We start from the raw sequence: 21,569 nt of genomic DNA, 5'->3' as shown, positions 1-21,569 counted from the left end.
CTCGACGGACTTGGTGACGGTAATGCTGTGGAGATGATAGCCCAATAATACTCATCTCATCACGTCTTGGATACGCATTCTTTAATCCAAGGAAAGAAACAGCTTCAAGATACAGCAAATTCAAGCACAGATCAGACTCTTCCTGCAATTTTCACAAGTTCATCAAAGTTTTCTGACACTGTCAATTCAAGATCATGACAGGAGTAATGACTGCCTAATTTCCACTTATCACTGACATCACATTTGCAAGCTTTTCCATGTATTCAAACATGAGCTCTTCCACAATCTCACAGAACCCTTTCTCTCTCTACAAGGTCAAATCAAGCCAGCAAATATATTGGATAACGGGGTTGCTCCCCTAATTATACAAGCTTCTTTAGCTAAGTAAGAGCTAGAAAGCTTGCTGGAAGCTTTGCACCTTACCTCGACATGAGACGCCAGCATCCTCGTGATGTCCACAGTTGTGTTGTAAGAATCCATTGTGTGGGCAATCTACCAGTCTCTCTTCACTTCCCTGGCATTGCACATTGTCAAGGACTATTCGACCTTCACCTTGACCGAAGCTAGCCTGACCAATGGCCCGTTCTGCAGCTGGATAGCCCAGCATCCTACAAACCACCTCGGCGTCATTGCTGTCCCACTGGTCATCACAGATTGTCCCCCAGGCACCCTGGTAATAAACCTCCACCCGGCCCTCTCTGTTATTGGAACCACCGACAAGCCGAAGCTGGAATGGGGCGCTCGACGGACTAGGTGACGGTAATGCTGTGGAGATAATAGCCCAATTATTCTCACTTTTTTGCCGTCTTTGTGACAAATTATATTTAATACACTAATTTACCTTTAGGATAATTCAAATTGCCGTGTTTAGTTTAATATGCTATATATTAGACAGTCTCGGATTGTATAAGAAGTAATCTTCCTGCAGGGATCATCACTGTCATATGTGCTGCTGCATTGTATTGACTAGGTTGTGCAGGTATAAATATCTTGCGTTCGAGGTATCTATCAAGATCTGTCTTCTCTTATAAAAAGTCTTTGCGATTTTATATATTCATCTTTCTTTTTCGATATTTTCACCTTCTGGTCACCTAAAAATATCGCCTATGCAGGAAATCATAAACTGAAGCAACGCCATTACTTTTGACTTTCTAGTTTATCAGAGTAATTAGATTTCGAATTGAAGGTTTATCGTTGATATCCTTTATATCAAATACAGTATAAAAACCCACCTGCACATACCACACCAGCATCCTCGGTATGTCGACAGTTGTGTTGAAAGAATCCGTTGTGCCTACAATCTGCCAAATTCTGTTCTCTTCCCTGACATTGCACATTGTCCAGGACTATGCGACCTTGGCCTCGACCAAAGCGAGCGCCACTAACTGCTCTTGTTGCAGCGGGAAAACCAAGCATCCTGCACACAACCGCTGCATCTCTGCGGTCCCACTGGTCATCACAGACTGTTCCCCAACGGCCCCGATAGAGAACCTCCACACGCCCAATTCTGTTACTTGGACCACCGACAAGTCGAACCCTCAACGGGGTACTTGGCGGAGGAGATTCTGGTGCCTCTGTCGGGGTGACTGGCTGCACAGTGATAGGTTGGCCTGTACATGAAGTCCAGGTATTTCGGAAACTTATCTAACCTCCAGTTTTCAATTCCTCGATACAAACATTTTAAAAATGACAGAAATTTTAAGGAAAGTTCATATACCTACTTTTCTTATCAAATACGTTGAACAGAACGGTTTATGTACTGTTAACTTCAGAACTTTTCATTTTTAAAACTGTCTGTACGAATAAATTTACAACTGATTATAAAGGTCCTTAAAATATCTTCTACAGTTTCTTGAATTCATATATCATTCTACAGGTTTAAAAACACCATCAAATGTACAAAGGTGTTAACTATTGACAAAAACTTCTTTAGCTAGGAAAGAGGTTGAAAGATTGATGGAATCTTGCACCTTACCTCGACATGAGACGCCAGCGTCCTCGTGATGTCCACAGTTGTGTTGAAAGAATCCATTGTGTGGGCAATCTACCAGTCTCTCTTCACTTCCCTGGCACTGCACATTGTCAAGGACTATTCGACCTTCACCTTGACCGAAGCTAGCCTGACCAATGGCCCGTTCTGCAGCTGGATAGCCCAGCATCCTACAAACCACCTCGGCGTCATTGCTGTCCCACTGGTCATCACAGATTGTCCCCCAGGCACCCTGGTAATAAACCTCCACCCGGCCCTCTCTGTCATTGGAACCACCGACAAGCCGAAGCTGGAATGGGGCGCTCGACGGACTTGGTGACGGTAATGCTGTGGAGATGATAGCCCAATAATACTCATCTCATCACGTCTTGGATACGCATTCTTTAATCCAAGGAAAGAAACAGCTTCAAGATACAGCAAATTCAAGCACAGATCAGACTCTTCCTGCAATTTTCACAAGTTCATCAAAGTTTTCTGACACTGTCAATTCAAGATCATGACAGGAGTAATGACTGCCTAATTTCCACTTATCACTGACATCACATTTGCAAGCTTTTCCATGTATTCAAACATGAGCTCTTCCACAATCTCACAGAACCCTTTCTCTCTCTACAAGGTCAAATCAAGCCAGCAAATATATTGGATAACGGGGTTGCTCCCCTAATTATACAAGCTTCTTTAGCTAAGTAAGAGCTAGAAAGCTTGCTGGAAGCTTTGCACCTTACCTCGACATGAGACGCCAGCATCCTCGTGATGTCCACAGTTGTGTTGTAAGAATCCATTGTGTGGGCAATCTACCAGTCTCTCTTCACTTCCCTGGCATTGCACATTGTCAAGGACTATTCGACCTTCACCTTGACCGAAGCTAGCCTGACCAATGGCCCGTTCTGCAGCTGGATAGCCCAGCATCCTACAAACCACCTCGGCGTCATTGCTGTCCCACTGGTCATCACAGATTGTCCCCCAGGCACCCTGGTGATAAACCTCCACCCGGCCCTCTCTGTTATTGGAACCACCGACAAGCCGAAGCTGGAATGGGGCGCTCGACGGACTAGGTGACGGTAATGCTGTGGAGATAATAGCCCAATTATTCTCACTTTTTTGCCGTCTTTGTGACAAATTATATTTAATACACTAATTTACCTTGAGGATAATTCAAATTGCCGTGTTTAGTTTAATATGCTATATATTAGACAGTCTCGGATTGTATAAGAAGTAATCTTCCTGCAGGGATCATCACTGTCATATGTGCTGCTGCATTGTATTGACTAGGTTGCGCAGGTATAAATATTTTGCGTTCGAGGTATCTATCAAGATCTGTCTTCTCTTATAAAAAGTCTTTGCGATTTTATATATTCATCTTTCTTTTTCGATATATTCACCTTCTGGTTACCTAAAAATATCGCCTATGCAGGAAATCATAAACTGAAGCAACGCCATTACTTTTGACTTTCTAGTTTATCAGAGTAATTAGATTTCGAATTGAAGGTTTATCGTTGATATCCTTTATATCAAATACAGTATAAAAACCCACCTGCACATACCACACCAGCATCCTCGGTATGTCGACAGTTGTGTTGAAAGAATCCGTTGTGCCTACAATCTGCCAAATTCTGTTCTCTTCCCTGACATTGCACATTGTCCAGGACTATGCGACCTTGGCCTCGACCAAAGCGAGCGCCACTAACTGCTCTTGTTGCAGCGGGAAAACCAAGCATCCTGCACACAACCGCTGCATCTCTGCGGTCCCACTGGTCATCACAGACTGTTCCCCAACGGCCCCGATAGAGAACCTCCACACGCCCAATTCTGTTACTTGGACCACCGACAAGTCGAACCCTCAACGGGGTACTTGGCGGAGGAGATTCTGGTGCCTCTGTCGGGGTGACTGGCTGCACAGTGATAGGTTGGCCTGTACATGAAGTCCAGGTATTTCGGAAACTTATTTAACCTCCAGTTTTCAATTCCTCGATACAAACATTTTAAAAATGACAGAAATTTTAAGGAAAGTTCATATACCTACTTTTCTTATCAAATACGTTGAACAGAACGGTTTATGTACTGTTAACTTCAGAACTTTTCATTTTTAAAACTGTACGAATAAATTTACAACTGATTATAAAGGTCCTTAAAATATCTTCTACGGTTTCTTGAATTCATATATCATTCTACAGGTTTAAAAACCCCATCAAATGTACAAAGGTGTTAACTATTGACAAAAGCTTCTTTAGCTAGGAAAGAGGTTGAAAGATTGATGGAATCTTGCACCTTACCTCGACATGATACGCCAGCGTCCTCGTGATGTCCACAGTTGTGTTGAAAGAATCCATTGTGTGGGCAATCTACCAGTCTCTCTTCACTTCCCTGGCACTGCACATTGTCAAGGACTATTCGACCTTCACCTTGACCGAAGCTAGCCTGACCAATGGCCCGTTCTGCAGCTGGATAGCCCAGCATCCTACAAACCACCTCGGCGTCATTGCTGTCCCACTGGTCATCACAGATTGTCCCCCAGGCACCCTGGTGATAAACCTCCACCCGACCCTCTCTGTCATTGGAACCACCGACAAGCCGAAGCTGGAATGGGGCGCTCGACGGACTTGGTGACGGTAATGCTGTGGAGATGATAGCCCAATAATACTCATCTCATCACGTCTTGGATACGCATTCTTTAATCCAAGGAAAGAAACAGCTTCAAGATACAGCAAATTCAAGCACAGATCAGACTCTTTCTGCAATTTTCACAAGTTCATCAAAGTTTTCTGACACTGTCAATTCAAGATCATGACAGGAGTAATGACTGCCTAATTTCCACTTATCACTGACATCACATTTGCAAGCTTTTCCATGTATTCAAACATGAGCTCTTCCACAATCTCACAAAACCCTTTCTCTCTCTACAAGGTCAAATCAAGCCAGCAAATATATTGGATGACGGGGTTGCTCCCCTAATTACACAAGCTTCTTTAGCTACGTAAGAGCCAGAAAGCTTGCTGGAAGCTTTGCACCTTACCTCGACATGAGACGCCAGCATCCTCGTGATGTCCACAGTTGTGTTCAAAGAATCCATTGTGTGGGCAATCTACCAGTCTCTCTTCACTTCCCTGGCACTGCACATTGTCAAGGACTATTCGACCTTCACCTTGACCGAAGCTAGCCTGACCAATGGCCCGTTCTGCAGCTGGATAGCCCAGCATCCTACAAACCACCTCGGCGTCATTGCTGTCCCACTGGTCATCACAGATTGTCCCCCAGGCACCCTGGTGATAAACCTCCACCCGACCCTCTCTGTCATTGGAACCACCGACAAGCCGAAGCTGGAGTGGGGCGCTCGACGGACTTGGTGACGGTAATGCTGTGGAGATGATAGCCCAATAATACTCATCTCATCACGTCTTGGATACGCATTCTTTAATCCAAGGAAAGAAACAGCTTCAAGATACAGCAAATTCAAGCACAGATCAGACTCTTCCTGCAATTTTCACAAGTTCATCAAAGTTTTCTGACACTGTCAATTCAAGATCATGACAGGAGTAATGACTGCCTAATTTCCACTTATCACTGACATCACATTTGCAAGCTTTTCCATGTATTCAAACATGAGCTTTCCCACAATCTCACAAAACGCTTTCTCTCTCTACAAGGTCAAATCAAGCCAGCAAATATATTGGATAACGGGGTTGCTCCCCTAATTACACAAGCTTCTTTAGCTACGTAAGAGCCAGAAAGCTTGCTGGAAGCTTTGCACCTTACCTCGACATGAGACGCCAGCATCCTCGTGATGTCCACAGTTGTGTTGAAAGAATCCATTGTGGGGGCAATCTACCAGTCTCTCTTCACTTCCCTGGCACTGCACATTGTCAAGGACTATTCGACCTACACCTTGACCGAAGCTAGCCTGACCAATGGCCCGTTCTGCAGCTGGATAGCCCAGCATCCTACAAACCACCTCGGCGTCATTGCTGTCCCACTGGTCATCACAGATTGTCCCCCAGGCACCCTGGTAATAAACCTCCACCCGGCCCTCTCTGTTATTGGAACCACCGACAAGCCGAAGCTGGAATGGGGCGCTCGACGGACTAGGTGACGGTAATGCTGTGGAGATAATAGCCCAATTATTCTCACTTTTTTGCCGTCTTTGTGACAAATTATATGTAATACACTAATTTACCTTTAGGATAATTCAAATTGCCTTTTTTAGGTTAACATGCTACATATTAGACAGTCTCGGATTGTATAAGAAGTAATCTTCCTGCAGGGATCATCACTGTCATACGTGCTGCTGCATTGTATTGACTAGGTTGCGCAGGTATAAATATTTTGCGTTCGAGGTATCTATCAAGATATGTCTTCTCTTATAAAAAGTCTTTGCGATTTTATATATTCATCTTTCTTTTTCGATATTTTCACCTTCTCGTCACCTAAAAATATCGCCTATGCAGGAAATCATAAACTGAAGCAACGCCATTACTTTTGACATTCTAGTTTATCAGAGTAATTAGATTTCGAATTGAAGGTTTATCGTTGATATCCTTTATATCAAATACAGTATAAAAACCCACCTGCACATACCACACCAGCATCCTCGGTATGTCGACAGTTGTGTTGAAAGAATCCGTTGTGCCTACAATCTGCCAAATTCTGTTCTCTTCCCTGACATTGCACATTGTCCAGGACTATGCGACCTTGGCCTCGACCAAAGCGAGCGCCACTAACTGCTCTTGTTGCAGCGGGAAAACCAAGCATCCTGCACACAACCGCTGCATCTCTGCGGTCCCACTGGTCATCACAGACTGTTCCCCAACGGCCCCGATAGAGAACCTCCACACGCCCAATTCTGTTACTTGGACCACCGACAAGTCGAACCCTCAACGGGGTACTTGGCGGAGGAGATTCTGGTGCCTCTGTCGGGGTGACTGGCTGCACAGTGATAGGTTGGCCTGTACATGAAGTCCAGGTATTTCGGAAACTTATTTAACCTCCAGTTTTCAATTCCTCGATACAAACATTTTAAAAATGACAGAAATTTTAAGGAAAGTTCATATACCTACTTTTCTTATCAAATACGTTGAACAGAACGGTTTATGTACTGTTAACTTCAGAACTTTTCATTTTTAAAACTGTACGAATAAATTTACAACTGATTATAAAGGTCCTTAAAATATCTTCTACGGTTTCTTGAATTCATATATCATTCTACAGGTTTAAAAACCCCATCAAATGTACAAAGGTGTTAACTATTGACAAAAGCTTCTTTAGCTAGGAAAGAGGTTGAAAGATTGATGGAATCTTGCACCTTACCTCGACATGAGACGCCAGCGTCCTCGTGATGTCCACAGTTGTGTTGAAAGAATCCATTGTGTGGGCAATCTACCAGTCTCTCTTCACTTCCCTGGCACTGCACATTGTCAAGGACTATTCGACCTTCACCTTGACCGAAGCTAGCCTGACCAATGGCCCGTTCTGCAGCTGGATAGCCCAGCATCCTACAAACCACCTCGGCGTCATTGCTGTCCCACTGGTCATCACAGATTGTCCCCCAGGCACCCTGGTAATAAACCTCCACCCGGCCCTCTCTGTCATTGGAACCACCGACGAGCCGAAGCTGGAGTGGGGCGCTCGACGGACTTGGTGACGGTAATGCTGTGGAGATGATAGCCCAATAATACTCATCTCATCACGTCTTGGATACGCATTCTTTAATCCAAGGAAAGAAACAGCTTCAAGATACAGCAAATTCAAGCACAGATCAGACTCTTCCTGCAATTTTCACAAGTTCATCAAAGTTTTCTGACACTGTCAATTCAAGATCATGACAGGAGTAATGACTGCCTAATTTCCACTTGTCACTGACATCACATTTGCAAGCTTTTCCATGTATTCAAACATGAGCTCTTCCACAATCTCACAAAACCCTTTCTCTCTCTACAAGGTCAAATCAAGCCAGCAAATATATCGCATAACGGGGTTGCTCCCCTAATTACACAAGCTTCTTTAGCTACGTAAGAGCCAGAAAGCTTGCTGGAAGCTTTGCACCTTACCTCGACATGAGACGCCAGCATCCTCGTGATGTCCACAGTTGTGTTGAAAGAATCCATTGTGTGGGCAATCTACCAGTCTCTCTTCACTTCCCTGGCACTGCACATTGTCAAGGACTATTCGACCTACACCTTGACCGAAGCTAGCCTGACCAATGGCCCGTTCTGCAGCTGGATAGCCCAGCATCCTACAAACCACTTCGGCGTCATTGCTGTCCCACTGGTCATCACAGATTGTCCCCCAGGCACCCTGGTAATAAACCTCCACCCGGCCCTCTCTGTTATTGGAACCACCGACAAGCCGAAGCTGGAATGGGGCGCTCGACGGACTAGGTGACGGTAATGCTGTGGAGATAATAGCCCAATTATTCTCACTTTTTTGCCGTCTTTGTGACAAATTATATGTAATACACTAATTTACCTTTAGGATAATTCAAATTGCCTTTTTTAGGTTAACATGCTACATATTAGACAGTCTCGGATTGTATAAGAAGTAATCTTCCTGCAGGGATCATCACTGTCATACGTGCTGCTGCATTGTATTGACTAGGTTGCGCAGGTATAAATGTTTTGCGTTCGAGGTATCTATCAAGATATGTCTTCTCTTATAAAAAGTCTTTGCGATTTTATATATTCATCTTTCTTTTTCGATATTTTCACCTTCTCGTCACCTAAAAATATCGCCTATGCAGGAAATCATAAACTGAAGCAACGCCATTACTTTTGACATTCTAGTTTATCAGAGTAATTAGATTTCGAATTGAAGGTTTATCGTTGATATCCTTTATATCAAATACAGTATAAAAACCCACCTGCACATACCACACCAGCATCCTCGGTATGTCGACAGTTGTGTTGAAAGAATCCGTTGTGCCTACAATCTGCCAAATTCTGTTCTCTTCCCTGACATTGCACATTGTCCAGGACTATGCGACCTTGGCCTCGACCAAAGCGAGCGCCACTAACTGCTCTTGTTGCAGCGGGAAAACCAAGCATCCTGCACACAACCGCTGCATCTCTGCGGTCCCACTGGTCATCACAGACTGTTCCCCAACGGCCCCGATAGAGAACCTCCACACGCCCAATTCTGTTACTTGGACCACCGACAAGTCGAACCCTCAACGGGGTACTTGGCGGAGGAGATTCTGGTGCCTCTGTCGGGGTGACTGGCTGCACAGTGATAGGTTGGCCTGTACATGAAGTCCAGGTATTTCGGAAACTTATTTAACCTCCAGTTTTCAATTCCTCGATACAAACATTTTAAAAATGACAGAAATTTTAAGGAAAGTTCATATACCTACTTTTCTTATCAAATACGTTGAACAGAACGGTTTATGTACTGTTAACTTCAGAACTTTTCATTTTTAAAACTGTACGAATAAATTTACAACTGATTATAAAGGTCCTTAAAATATCTTCTACGGTTTCTTGAATTCATATATCATTCTACAGGTTTAAAAACCCCATCAAATGTACAAAGGTGTTAACTATTGACAAAAGCTTCTTTAGCTAGGAAAGAGGTTGAAAGATTGATGGAATCTTGCACCTTACCTCGACATGAGACGCCAGCGTCCTCGTGATGTCCACAGTTGTGTTGAAAGAATCCATTGTGTGGGCAATCTACCAGTCTCTCTTCACTTCCCTGGCACTGCACATTGTCAAGGACTATTCGACCTTCACCTTGACCGAAGCTAGCCTGACCAATGGCCCGTTCTGCAGCTGGATAGCCCAGCATCCTACAAACCACCTGGGCGTCATTGCTGTCCCACTGGTCATCACAGATTGTCCCCCAGGCACCCTGGTAATAAACCTCCACCCGGCCCTCTCTGTCATTGGAACCACCGACGAGCCGAAGCTGGAGTGGGGCGCTCGACGGACTTGGTGACGGTAATGCTGTGGAGATGATAGCCCAATAATACTCATCTCATCACGTCTTGGATACGCATTCTTTAATCCAAGGAAAGAAACAGCTTCAAGATACAGCAAATTCAAGCACAGATCAGACTCTTCCTGCAATTTTCACAAGTTCATCAAAGTTTTCTGACACTGTCAATTCAAGATCATGACAGGAGTAATGACTGCCTAATTTCCACTTATCACTGACATCACATTTGCAAGCTTTTCCATGTATTCAAACATGAGCTCTTCCACAATCTCACAAAACGCTTTCTCTCTCTACAAGGTCAAATCAAGCCAGCAAATATATTGGATAACGGGGTTGCTCCCCTAATTACACAAGCTTCTTTAGCTACGTAAGAGCCAGAAAGCTTGCTGGAAGCTTTGCACCTTACCTCGACATGAGACGCCAGCATCCTCGTGATGTCCACAGTTGTGTTGAAAGAATCCATTGTGTGGGCAATCTACCAGTCTCTCTTCACTTCCCTGGCACTGCACATTGTCAAGGACTATTCGACCTTCACCTTGACCGAAGCTAGCCTGACCAATGGCCCGTTCTGCAGCTGGATAGCCCAGCATCCTACAAACCACCTCGGCGTCATTGCTGTCCCACTGGTCATCACAGATTGTCCCCCAGGCACCCTGGTAATAAACCTCCACCCGGCCCTCTCTGTCATTGGAACCACCGACAAGCCGAAGCTGGAGTGGGGCGCTCGACGGACTTGGTGACGGTAATACTGTGGAGATGATAGCCCAATAATACTCATCTCATCACGTCTTGGATACGCATTCTTTAATCCAAGGAAAGAAACAGCTTCAAGATACAGCAAATTCAAGCACAGATCAGACTCTTCCTGCAATTTTCACAAGTTCATCAAAGTTTTCTGACACTGTCAATTCAAGATCATGACAGGAGTAATGACTGCCTAATTTCCACTTATCACTGACATCACATTTGCAAGCTTTTCCATGTATTCAAACATGAGCTCTTCCACAATCTCAAAAAACGCTTTCTCTCTCTACAAGGTCAAATCAAGCCAGCAAATATATTGGATAACGGGGTTGCTCCCCTAATTACACAAGCTTCTTTAGCTACGTAAGAGCCAGAAAGCTTGCTGGAAGCTTTGCACCTTACCTCGACATGAGACGCCAGCATCCTCGTGATGTCCACAGTTGTGTTCAAAGAATCCATTGTGTGGGCAATCTACCAGTCTCTCTTCACTTCCCTGGCACTGCACATTGTCAAGGACTATTCGACCTACACCTTGACCGAAGCTAGCCTGACCAATGGCCCGTTCTGCAGCTGGATAGCCCAGCATCCTACAAACCACCTCGGCGTCATTGCTGTCCCACTGGTCATCACAGATTGTCCCCCAGGCACCCTGGTAATAAACCTCCACCCGGCCCTCTCTGTTATTGAAACCACCGACAAGCCGAAGCTGGAATGGGGCGCTCGACGGACTAGGTGACGGTAATGCTGTGGAGATAATAGCCCAATTATTCTCACTTTTTTGCCGTCTTTGTGATAAGTTATATGTAATACACTAATTTACCTTTAGGATAATTCAAATTGCCGTGTTTAGGTTAATATGCTACATATTAGACAGTCTCGGATTGTATAAGAAGTAATCTTCCTGCAGGGATCATCACTGTCATATGTGCTGCTGCATTGTATTGACTAGGTTGCGCAGGTATAAATATTTTGCGTTCGAAGTATCTATCAAGATATGTCTTCTCTTATAAAAAGTCTTTGCGATTTTATATATTCATCTTTCTTTTTCGATATTTTCACCTTCTCGTCATCTAAAAATATCGCCTATGCAGGAAATCATAAACTGAAGCAACGCCATTACTTTTGACTTTCTAGTTTATCAGAGTAATTAGATTTCGAATTGAAGGTTTATCGTTGATATCCTTTATATCAAATACAGTATAAAAACCCACCTGCACATACCACACCAGCATCCTCGGTATGTCGACAGTTGTGTTGAAAGAATCCGTTGTGCCTACAATCTGCCAAATTCTGTTCTCTTCCCTGACATTGCACATTGTCCAGGACTATGCGACCTTGGCCTCGACCAAAGCGAGCGCCACTAACTGCTCTTGTTGCAGCGGGAAAACCAAGCATCCTGCACACAACCGCTGCATCTCTGCGGTCCCACTGGTCATCACAGACTGTTCCCCAACGGCCCCGATAGAGAACCTCCACACGCCCAATTCTGTTACTTGGACCACCGACAAGTCGAACCCTCAACGGGGTACTTGGCGGAGGAGATTCTGGTGCCTCTGTCGGGGTGACTGGCTGCACAGTGATAGGTTGGCCTGTACATGAAGTCCAGGTATTTCGGAAACTTATTTAACCTCCAGTTTTCAATTCCTCGATACAAACATTTTAAAAATGACAGAAATTTTAAGGAAAGTTCATATACCTACTTTTCTTATCAAATACGTTGAACAGAACGGTTTATGTACTGTTAACTTCAGAACTTTTCATTTTTAAAACTGTACGAATAAATTTACAACTGATTATAAAGGTCCTTAAAATATCTTCTACGGTTTCTTGAATTCATATATCATTCTACAGGTTTAAAAACCCCATCAAATGTACAAAGGTGTTAACTATTGACAAAAGCTTCTTTAGCTAGGAAAGAGGTTGAAAGATTGATGGAATCTTGCACCTTACCTCGACATGAGACGCCAGCGTCCTCGTGATGTCCACAGTTGTGTTGAAAGAATCCATTGTGTGGGCAATCTACCAGTCTCTCTTCACTTCCCTGGCACTGCACATTGTCAAGGACTATTCGACCTTCACCTTGACCGAAGCTAGCCTGACCAATGGCCCGTTCTGCAGCTGGATAGCCCAGCATCCTACAAACCACCTCGGCGTCATTGCTGTCCCACTGGTCATCACAGATTGTCCCCCAGGCACCCTGGTAATAAACCTCCACCCGGCCCTCTCTGTCATTGGAACCACCGACGAGCCGAAGCTGGAGTGGGGCGATCGACGGACTTGGTGACGGTAATGCTGTGGAGATGATAGCCCAATAATACTCATCTCATCACGTCTTGGATACGCATTCTTTAATCCAAGGAAAGAAACAGCTTCAAGATACAGCAAATTCAAGCACAGATCAGACTCTTCCTGCAATTTTCACAAGTTCATCAAAGTTTTCTGACACTGTCAATTCAAGATCATGACAGGAGTAATGACTGCCTAATTTCCACTTATCACTGACATCACATTTGCAAGCTTTTCCATGTATTCAAACATGAGCTCTTCCACAATCTCACAAAACCCTTTCTCTCTCTACAAGGTCAAATCAAGCCAGCAAATATATTAGATAACGGGGTTGCTCCCCTAATTACACAAGCTTCTTTAGCTACGTAAGAGCCAGAAAGCTTGCTGGAAGCTTTGCACCTTACCTCGACATGAGACGCCAGCATCCTCGTGATGTCCACAGTTGTGTTCAAAAAATCCACTGTGTGGGCAATCTACCAGTCTCTCTTCACTTCCCTGGCACTGCACATTGTCAAGGACTATTCGACCTTCACCTTGACCGAAGCTAGCCTGACCAATGGCCCGTTCTGCAGCTGGATATCCCAGCATCCTACAAACCACCTCGGCGTCATTGCTGTCCCACTGGTCATCACAGATTGTTCCCCAGGCACCCTGGTAATAAACCTCCACCCGGCCCTCTCTGTCATTGGAACCACCGACAAGCCGAAGCTGGAATGGGGCGCTCGACGGACTTGGTGACGGTAAGGCTGTGGAGATGATAGCCCAATAATACTCATCTCATCACGTCTTGGATACGCATTCTTTAATCCAAGGAAAGAAACAGCTTCAAGATACAGCAAATTCAAGCACAGATCAGACTCTTCCTGCAATTTTCACAAGTTCATCAAAGTTTTCTGACACTGTCAATTCAAGATCATGACAGGAGTAATGACTGCCTAATTTCCACTTATCACTGACATCACATTTGCAAGCTTTTCCATGTATTCAAACATGAGCTCTTCCACAATCTCACAAAACCCTTTCTCTCTCTACAAGGTCAAATCAAGCCAGCAAATATATTGGATAACGGGGTTGCTCCCCTAATTACACAAGCTTCTTTAGCTACGTAAGAGCCAGAAAGCTTGCTGGAAGCTTTGCACCTTACCTCGACATGAGACGCCAGCATCCTCGTGATGTCCACAGTTGTGTTGAAAGAATCCATTGTGTGGGCAATCTACCAGTCTCTCTTCACTTCCCTGGCACTGCACATTGTCAAGGACTATTCGACCTACACCTTGACCAAAGCTAGCCTGACCAATGGCCCGTTCTGCAGCTGGATAGCCCAGCATCCTACAAACCACCTCGGCGTCATTGCTGTCCCACTGGTCATCACAGATTGTCCCCCAGGCACCCTGGTAATAAACCTCCACCCGGCCCTCTCTGTTATTGGAACCACCGACAAGCCGAAGCTGGAATGGGGCGCTCGACGGACTAGGTGACGGTAATGCTGTGGAGATAATAGCCCAATTATTCTCACTTTTTTGCCGTCTTTGTGACAAATTATATGTAATACACTATTTTACCTTTAGGATAATTCAAATTCCCGTGTTTAGGTTAATATGCTACATATTAGACAGTCTCGGATTGTATAAGAAGTAATCTTCCTGCAGGGATCATCACTGTCATATGTTCTGCTGCATTGTATTGACTAGGTTGCGCAGGTATAAATATTTTGCGTTCGAGGTATCTATCAAGATCTGTCTTCTCTTATAAAAAGTCTTTGCGATTTTATATATTCATCTTTCTTTTTCGATATTTTCACCTTCTCGTCACCTAAAAATATCGCCTATGCAGGAAATCATAAACTGAAGCAACGCCATTACTTTTGACTTTCTAGTTTATCAGAGTAATTAGATTTCGAATTGAAGGTTTATCGTTGATATCCTTTATATCAAATACAGTATAAAAACCCACCTGCACATACCACACCAGCATCCTCGGTATGTCGACAGTTGTGTTGAAAGAATCCGTTGTGCCTACAATCTGCCAAATTCTGTTCTCTTCCCTGACATTGCACATTGTCCAGGACTATGCGACCTTGGCCTCGACCAAAGCGAGCGCCACTAACTGCTCTTGTTGCAGCGGGAAAACCAAGCATCCTGCACACAACCGCTGCATCTCTGCGGTCCCACTGGTCATCACAGACTGTTCCCCAACGGCCCCGATAGAGAACCTCCACACGCCCAATTCTGTTACTTGGACCACCGACAAGTCGAACCCTCAACGGGGTACTTGGCGGAGGAGATTCTGGTGCCTCTGTCGGGGTGACTGGCTGCACAGTGATAGGTTGGCCTGTACATGAAGTCCAGGTATTTCGGAAACTTATCTAACCTCCAGTTTTCAATTCCTCGATACAAACATTTTAAAAATGACAGAAATTTTAAGGAAAGTTCATATACCTACTTTTCTTATCAAATACGTTGAACAGAACGGTTTATGTACTGTTAACTTCAGAACTTTTCATTTTTAAAACTGTCTGTACGAATAAATTTACAACTGATTATAAAGGTCCTTAAAATATCTTCTACAGTTTCTTGAATTCATATATCATTCTACAGGTTTAAAAACACCATCAAATGTACAAAGGTGTTAACTATTGACAAAAGCTTCTTTAGCTAGGAAAGAGGTTGAAAGATTGATGGAATCTTGCACCTTACCTCGACATGAGACGCCAGCGTCCTCGTGATGTCCACAGTTGTGTTGAAAGAATCCATTGTGTGGGCAATCTACCAGTCTCTCTTCACTTCCCTGGCACTGCACATTGTCAAGGACTATTCGACCTTCACCTTGACCGAAGCTAGCCTGACCAATGGCCCGTTCTGCAGCTGGATAGCCCAGCATCCTACAAACCACCTCGGCGTCATTGCTGTCCCACTGGTCATCACAGATTGTCCCCCAGGCACCCTGGTAATAAACCTCCACCCGGCCCTCTCTGTCATTGGAACCACCGACAAGCCGAAGCTGGAATGGGGCGCTCGACGGACTTGGTGACGGTAATGCTGTGGAGATGATAGCCCAATAATACTCATCTCATCACGTCTTGGATACGCATTCTTTAATCCAAGGAAAGAAACAGCTTCAAGATACAGCAAATTCAAGCACAGATCAGACTCTTCCTGCAATTTTCACAAGTTCATCAAAGTTTTCTGACACTGTCAATTCAAGATCATGACAGGAGTAATGACTGCCTAATTTCCACTTATCACTGACATCACATTTGCAAGCTTTTCCATGTATTCAAACATGAGCTCTTCCACAATCTCACAGAACCCTTTCTCTCTCTACAAGGTCAAATCAAGCCAGCAAATATATTGGATAACGGGGTTGCTCCCCTAATTATACAAGCTTCTTTAGCTAAGTAAGAGCTAGAAAGCTTGCTGGAAGCTTTGCACCTTACCTCGACATGAGACGCCAGCATCCTCGTGATGTCCACAGTTGTGTTGTAAGAATCCATTGTGTGGGCAATCTACCAGTCTCTCTTCACTTCCCTGGCATTGCACATTGTCAAGGACTATTCGACCTTCACCTTGACCGAAGCTAGCCTGACCAATGGCCCGTTCTGCAGCTGGATAGCCCAGCATCCTACAAACCACCTCGGCGTCATTGCTGTCCCACTGGTCATCACAGATTGTCCCCCAGGCACCCTGGTAATAAACCTCCACCCGGCCCTCTCTGTTATTGGAACCACCGACAAGCCGAAGCTGGAATGGGGCGCTCGACGGACTAGGTGACGGTAATGCTGTGGAGATAATAGCCCAATTATTCTCACTTTTTTGCCGTCTTTGTGACAAATTATATTTAATACACTAATTTACCTTTAGGATAATTCAAATTGCCGTGTTTAGTTTAATATGCTATATATTAGACAGTCTCGGATTGTATAAGAAGTAATCTTCCTGCAGGGATCATCACTGTCATATGTGCTGCTGCATTGTATTGACTAGGTTGTGCAGGTATAAATATTTTGCGTTCGAGGTATCTATCAAGATCTGTCTTCTCTTATAAAAAGTCTTTGCGATTTTATATATTCATCTTTCTTTTTCGATATTTTCACCTTCTGGTCACCTAAAAATATCGCCTATGCAGGAAATCATAAACTGAAGCAACGCCATTACTTTTGACTTTCTAGTTTATCAGAGTAATTAGATTTCGAATTGAAGGTTTATCGTTGATATCCTTTATATCAAATACAGTATAAAAACCCACCTGCACATACCACACCAGCATCCTCGGTATGTCGACAGTTGTGTTGAAAGAATCCGTTGTGCCTACAATCTGCCAAATTCTGTTCTCTTCCCTGACATTGCACATTGTCCAGGACTATGCGACCTTGGCCTCGACCAAAGCGAGCGCCACTAACTGCTCTTGTTGCAGCGGGAAAACCAAGCATCCTGCACACAACCGCTGCATCTCTGCGGTCCCACTGGTCATCACAGACTGTTCCCCAACGGCCCCGATAGAGAACCTCCACACGCCCAATTCTGTTACTTGGACCACCGACAAGTCGAACCCTCAACGGGGTACTTGGCGGAGGAGATTCTGGTGCCTCTGTCGGGGTGACTGGCTGCACAGTGATAGGTTGGCCTGTACATGAAGTCCAGGTATTTCGGAAACTTATTTAACCTCCAGTTTTCAATTCCTCGATACAAACATTTTAAAAATGACAGAAATTTTAAGGAAAGTTCATATACCTACTTTTCTTATCAAATACGTTGAACAGAACGGTTTATGTACTGTTAACTTCAGAACTTTTCATTTTTAAAACTGTCTGTACGAATAAATTTACAACTGATTATAAAGGTCCTTAAAATATCTTCTACAGTTTCTTGAATTCATATATCATTCTACAGGTTTAAAAACCCCATCAAATGTACAAAGGTGTTAACTATTGACAAAAGCTTCTTTAGCTAGGAAAGAGGTTGAAAGATTGATGGAATCTTGCACCTTACCTCGACATGAGACGCCAGCGTCCTCGTGATGTCCACAGTTGTGTTGAAAGAATCCATTGTGTGGGCAATCTACCAGTCTCTCTTCACTTCCCTGGCACTGCACATTGTCAAGGACTATTCGACCTTCACCTTGACCGAAGCTAGCCTGACCAATGGCCCGTTCTGCAGCTGGATAGCCCAGCATCCTACAAACCACCTCGGCGTCATTGCTGTCCCACTGGTCATCACAGATTGTCCCCCAGGCACCCTGGTAATAAACCTCCACCCGGCCCTCTCTGTCATTGGAACCACCGACAAGCCGAAGCTGGAATGGGGCGCTCGACGGACTTGGTGACGGTAATGCTGTGGAGATGATAGCCCAATAATACTCATCTCATCACGTCTTGGATACGCATTCTTTAATCCAAGGAAAGAAACAGCTTCAAGATACAGCAAATTCAAGCACAGATCAGACTCTTCCTGCAATTTTCACAAGTTTATCAAAGTTTTCTGACACTGTCAAATCAAGATCATGACAGGAGTAATGACTGCCTAATTTCCACTTATCACTGACATCACATTTGCAAGCTTTTCCATGTATTCAAACATGAGCTCTTCCACAATCTCACAAAACCCTTTCTCTCTCTACAAGGTCAAATCAAGCCAGCAAATATATTGGATAACGGGGTTGCTCCCCTAATTACACAATCTTCTTTAGCTACGTAAGAGCCAGAAAGCTTGCTGGAAGCTTTGCACCTTACCTCGACATGAGACGCCAGCATCCTCGTGATGTCCACAGTTGTGTTGAAAGAATCCATTGTGTGGGCAATCTACCAGTCTCTCTTCACTTCCCTGGCACTGCACATTGTCAAGGACTATTCGACCTACACCTTGACCGAAGCTAGCCTGACCAATGGCCCGTTCTGCAGCTGGATAGCCCAGCATCCTACAAACCACCTCGGCGTCATTGCTGTCCCACTGGTCATCACAGATTGTCCCCCAGGCACCCTGGTAATAAACCTCCACCCGGCCCTCTCTGTTATTGGAACCACCGACAAGCCGAAGCTGGAATGGGGCGCTCGACGGACTAGGTGACGGTAATGCTGTGGAGATAATAGCCCAATTATTCTCACTTTTTTGCCGTCTTTGTGACAAATTATATGTAATACACTATTTTACCTTTAGGATAATTCAAATTCCCGTGTTTAGGTTAATATGCTACATATTAGACAGTCTCGGATTGTATAAGAAGTAATCTTCCTGCAGGGATCATCACTGTCATATGTGCTGCTGCATTGTATTGACTAGGTTGCGCAGGTATAAATATTTTGCGTTCGAGGTATCTATCAAGATCTGTCTTCTCTTATAAAAAGTCTTTGCGATTTTATATATTCATCTTTCTTTTTCGATATATTCACCTTCTGGTTACCTAAAAATATCGCCTATGCAGGAAATCATAAACTGAAGCAACGCCATTACTTTTGACTTTCTAGTTTATCAGAGTAATTAGATTTCGAATTGAAGGTTTATCGTTGATATCCTTTATATCAAATACAGTATAAAAACCCACCTGCACATACCACACCAGCATCCTCGGTATGTCGACAGTTGTGTTGAAAGAATCCGTTGTGCCTACAATCTGCCAAATTCTGTTCTCTTCCCTGACATTGCACATTGTCCAGGACTATGCGACCTTGGCCTCGACCAAAGCGAGCGCCACTAACTGCTCTTGTTGCAGCGGGAAAACCAAGCATCCTGCACACAACCGCTGCATCTCTGCGGTCCCACTGGTCATCACAGACTGTTCCCCAACGGCCCCGATAGAGAACCTCCACACGCCCAATTCTGTTACTTGGACCACCGACAAGTCGAACCCTCAACGGGGTACTTGGCGGAGGAGATTCTGGTGCCTCTGTCGGGGTGACTGGCTGCACAGTGATAGGTTGGCCTGTACATGAAGTCCAGGTATTTCGGAAACTTATTTAACCTCCAGTTTTCAATTCCTCGATACAAACATTTCAAAAATGACAGAAATTTTAAGGAAAGTTCATATACCTACTTTTCTTATCAAATACGTTGAACAGAACGGTTTATGTACTGTTAACTTCAGAACTTTTCATTTTTAAAACTGTACGAATAAATTTACAACTGATTATAAAGGTCCTTAAAATATCTTCTACGGTTTCTTGAATTCATATATCATTCTACAGGTTTAAAAACCCCATCAAATGTACAAAGGTGTTAACTATTGAGAAAAGCTTCTTTAGCTAGGAAAGAGGTTGAAAGATTGATGGAATCTTGCACCTTACCTCGACATGAGACGCCAGCGTCCTCGTGATGTCCACAGTTGTGTTGAAAGAATCCATTGTGTGGGCAATCTACCAGTCTCTCTTCACTTCCCTGGCACTGCACATTGTCAAGGACTATTCGACCTTCACCTTGACCGAAGCTAGCCTGACCAATGGCCCGTTCTGCAGCTGGATAGCCCAGCATCCTACAAACCACCTCGGCGTCATTGCTGTCCCACTGGTCATCACAGATTGTCCCCCAGGCACCCTGGTGATAAACCTCCACCCGACCCTCTCTGTCATTGGAACCACCGACAAGCCGAAGCTGGAATGGGGCGCTCGACGGACTTGGTGACGGTAATGCTGTGGAGATGATAGCCCAATAATACTCATCTCATCACGTCTTGGATACGCATTCTTTAATCCAAGGAAAGAAACAGCTTCAAGATACAGCAAATTCAAGCACAGATCAGACTCTTCCTGCAATTTTCACAAGTTCATCAAAGTTTTCTGACACTGTCAATTCAAGATCATGACAGGAGTAATGACTGCCTAATTTCCACTTATCACTGACATCACATTTGCAAGCTTTTCCATGTATTCAAACATGAGCTCTTCCACAATCTCACAAAACCCTTTCTCTCTCTACAAGGTCAAATCAAGCCAGCAAATATATTGGATGACGGGGTTGCTCCCCTAATTACACAAGCTTCTTTAGCTACGTAAGAGCCAGAAAGCTTGCTGGAAGCTTTGCACCTTACCTCGACATGAGACGCCAGCATCCTCGTGATGTCCACAGTTGTGTTCAAAGAATCCATTGTGTGGGCAATCTACCAGTCTCTCTTCACTTCCCTGGCACTGCACATTGTCAAGGACTATTCGACCTTCACCTTGACCGAAGCTAGCCTGACCAATGGCCCGTTCTGCAGCTGGATAGCCCAGCATCCTACAAACCACCTCGGCGTCATTGCTGTCCCACTGGTCATCACAGATTGTCCCCCAGGCACCCTGGTAATAAACCTCCACCCGGCCCTCTCTGTCATTGGAACCACCGACAAGCCGAAGCTGGAGTGGGGCGCTCGACGGACTTGGTGACGGTAATGCTGTGGAGATGATAGCCCAATAATACTCATCTCATCACGTCTTGGATACGCATTCTTTAATCCAAGGAAAGAAACAGCTTCAAGATACAGCAAATTCAAGCACAGATCAGACTCTTCCTGCAATTTTCACAAGTTCATCAAAGTTTTCTGACACTGTCAATTCAAGATCATGACAGGAGTAATGACTGCCTAATTTCCACTTATCACTGACATCACATTTGCAAGCTTTTCCATGTATTCAAACATGAGCTTTCCCACAATCTCACAA

At 44.4% G+C, this 21,569-nt stretch overlaps 1 protein-coding gene across 1 annotated transcript in view; it reads right to left on the bottom strand.

The window, feature by feature from the left end:
- Positions 1 to 21,569, bottom strand: part of LOC140236354 (uncharacterized) — a 66,111-nt gene that overhangs the window by 6,209 nt on the left and 38,333 nt on the right. Inside the window, exons 44-70 of the mRNA XM_072316310.1 lie at positions 20,953 to 21,301; positions 20,213 to 20,545; positions 19,481 to 19,797; positions 18,667 to 19,013; positions 17,925 to 18,235; positions 17,185 to 17,505; positions 16,375 to 16,696; positions 15,640 to 15,943; positions 14,897 to 15,250; positions 14,088 to 14,429; positions 13,325 to 13,689; positions 12,603 to 12,911; positions 11,055 to 11,363; positions 10,320 to 10,623; positions 9,580 to 9,921; positions 8,841 to 9,218; positions 8,032 to 8,373; positions 7,292 to 7,633; positions 6,553 to 6,930; positions 5,744 to 6,085; positions 5,004 to 5,345; positions 4,264 to 4,605; positions 3,521 to 3,902; positions 2,711 to 3,032; positions 1,976 to 2,279; positions 1,229 to 1,586; positions 419 to 740 (exon numbers count right to left, since the gene is read on the bottom strand). Coding sequence (XP_072172411.1) covers positions 419 to 740; positions 1,229 to 1,586; positions 1,976 to 2,279; positions 2,711 to 3,032; positions 3,521 to 3,902; positions 4,264 to 4,605; positions 5,004 to 5,345; positions 5,744 to 6,085; positions 6,553 to 6,930; positions 7,292 to 7,633; positions 8,032 to 8,373; positions 8,841 to 9,218; positions 9,580 to 9,921; positions 10,320 to 10,623; positions 11,055 to 11,363; positions 12,603 to 12,911; positions 13,325 to 13,689; positions 14,088 to 14,429; positions 14,897 to 15,250; positions 15,640 to 15,943; positions 16,375 to 16,696; positions 17,185 to 17,505; positions 17,925 to 18,235; positions 18,667 to 19,013; positions 19,481 to 19,797; positions 20,213 to 20,545; positions 20,953 to 21,301 — 9,083 coding nt within the window. The remainder of the gene's footprint in view (positions 1 to 418; positions 741 to 1,228; positions 1,587 to 1,975; positions 2,280 to 2,710; positions 3,033 to 3,520; positions 3,903 to 4,263; positions 4,606 to 5,003; positions 5,346 to 5,743; positions 6,086 to 6,552; positions 6,931 to 7,291; positions 7,634 to 8,031; positions 8,374 to 8,840; positions 9,219 to 9,579; positions 9,922 to 10,319; positions 10,624 to 11,054; positions 11,364 to 12,602; positions 12,912 to 13,324; positions 13,690 to 14,087; positions 14,430 to 14,896; positions 15,251 to 15,639; positions 15,944 to 16,374; positions 16,697 to 17,184; positions 17,506 to 17,924; positions 18,236 to 18,666; positions 19,014 to 19,480; positions 19,798 to 20,212; positions 20,546 to 20,952; positions 21,302 to 21,569) is intronic.

This window comes from Diadema setosum, chromosome 12 (genome assembly GCF_964275005.1).
Source record: "Diadema setosum chromosome 12, eeDiaSeto1, whole genome shotgun sequence".
Lineage (NCBI taxonomy): Eukaryota > Metazoa > Echinodermata > Echinoidea > Diadematoida > Diadematidae > Diadema > Diadema setosum.
The sequence above is the reverse complement of the archived record's forward strand: the minus strand, read 5'-3'. Positions and strand labels throughout refer to the sequence as shown.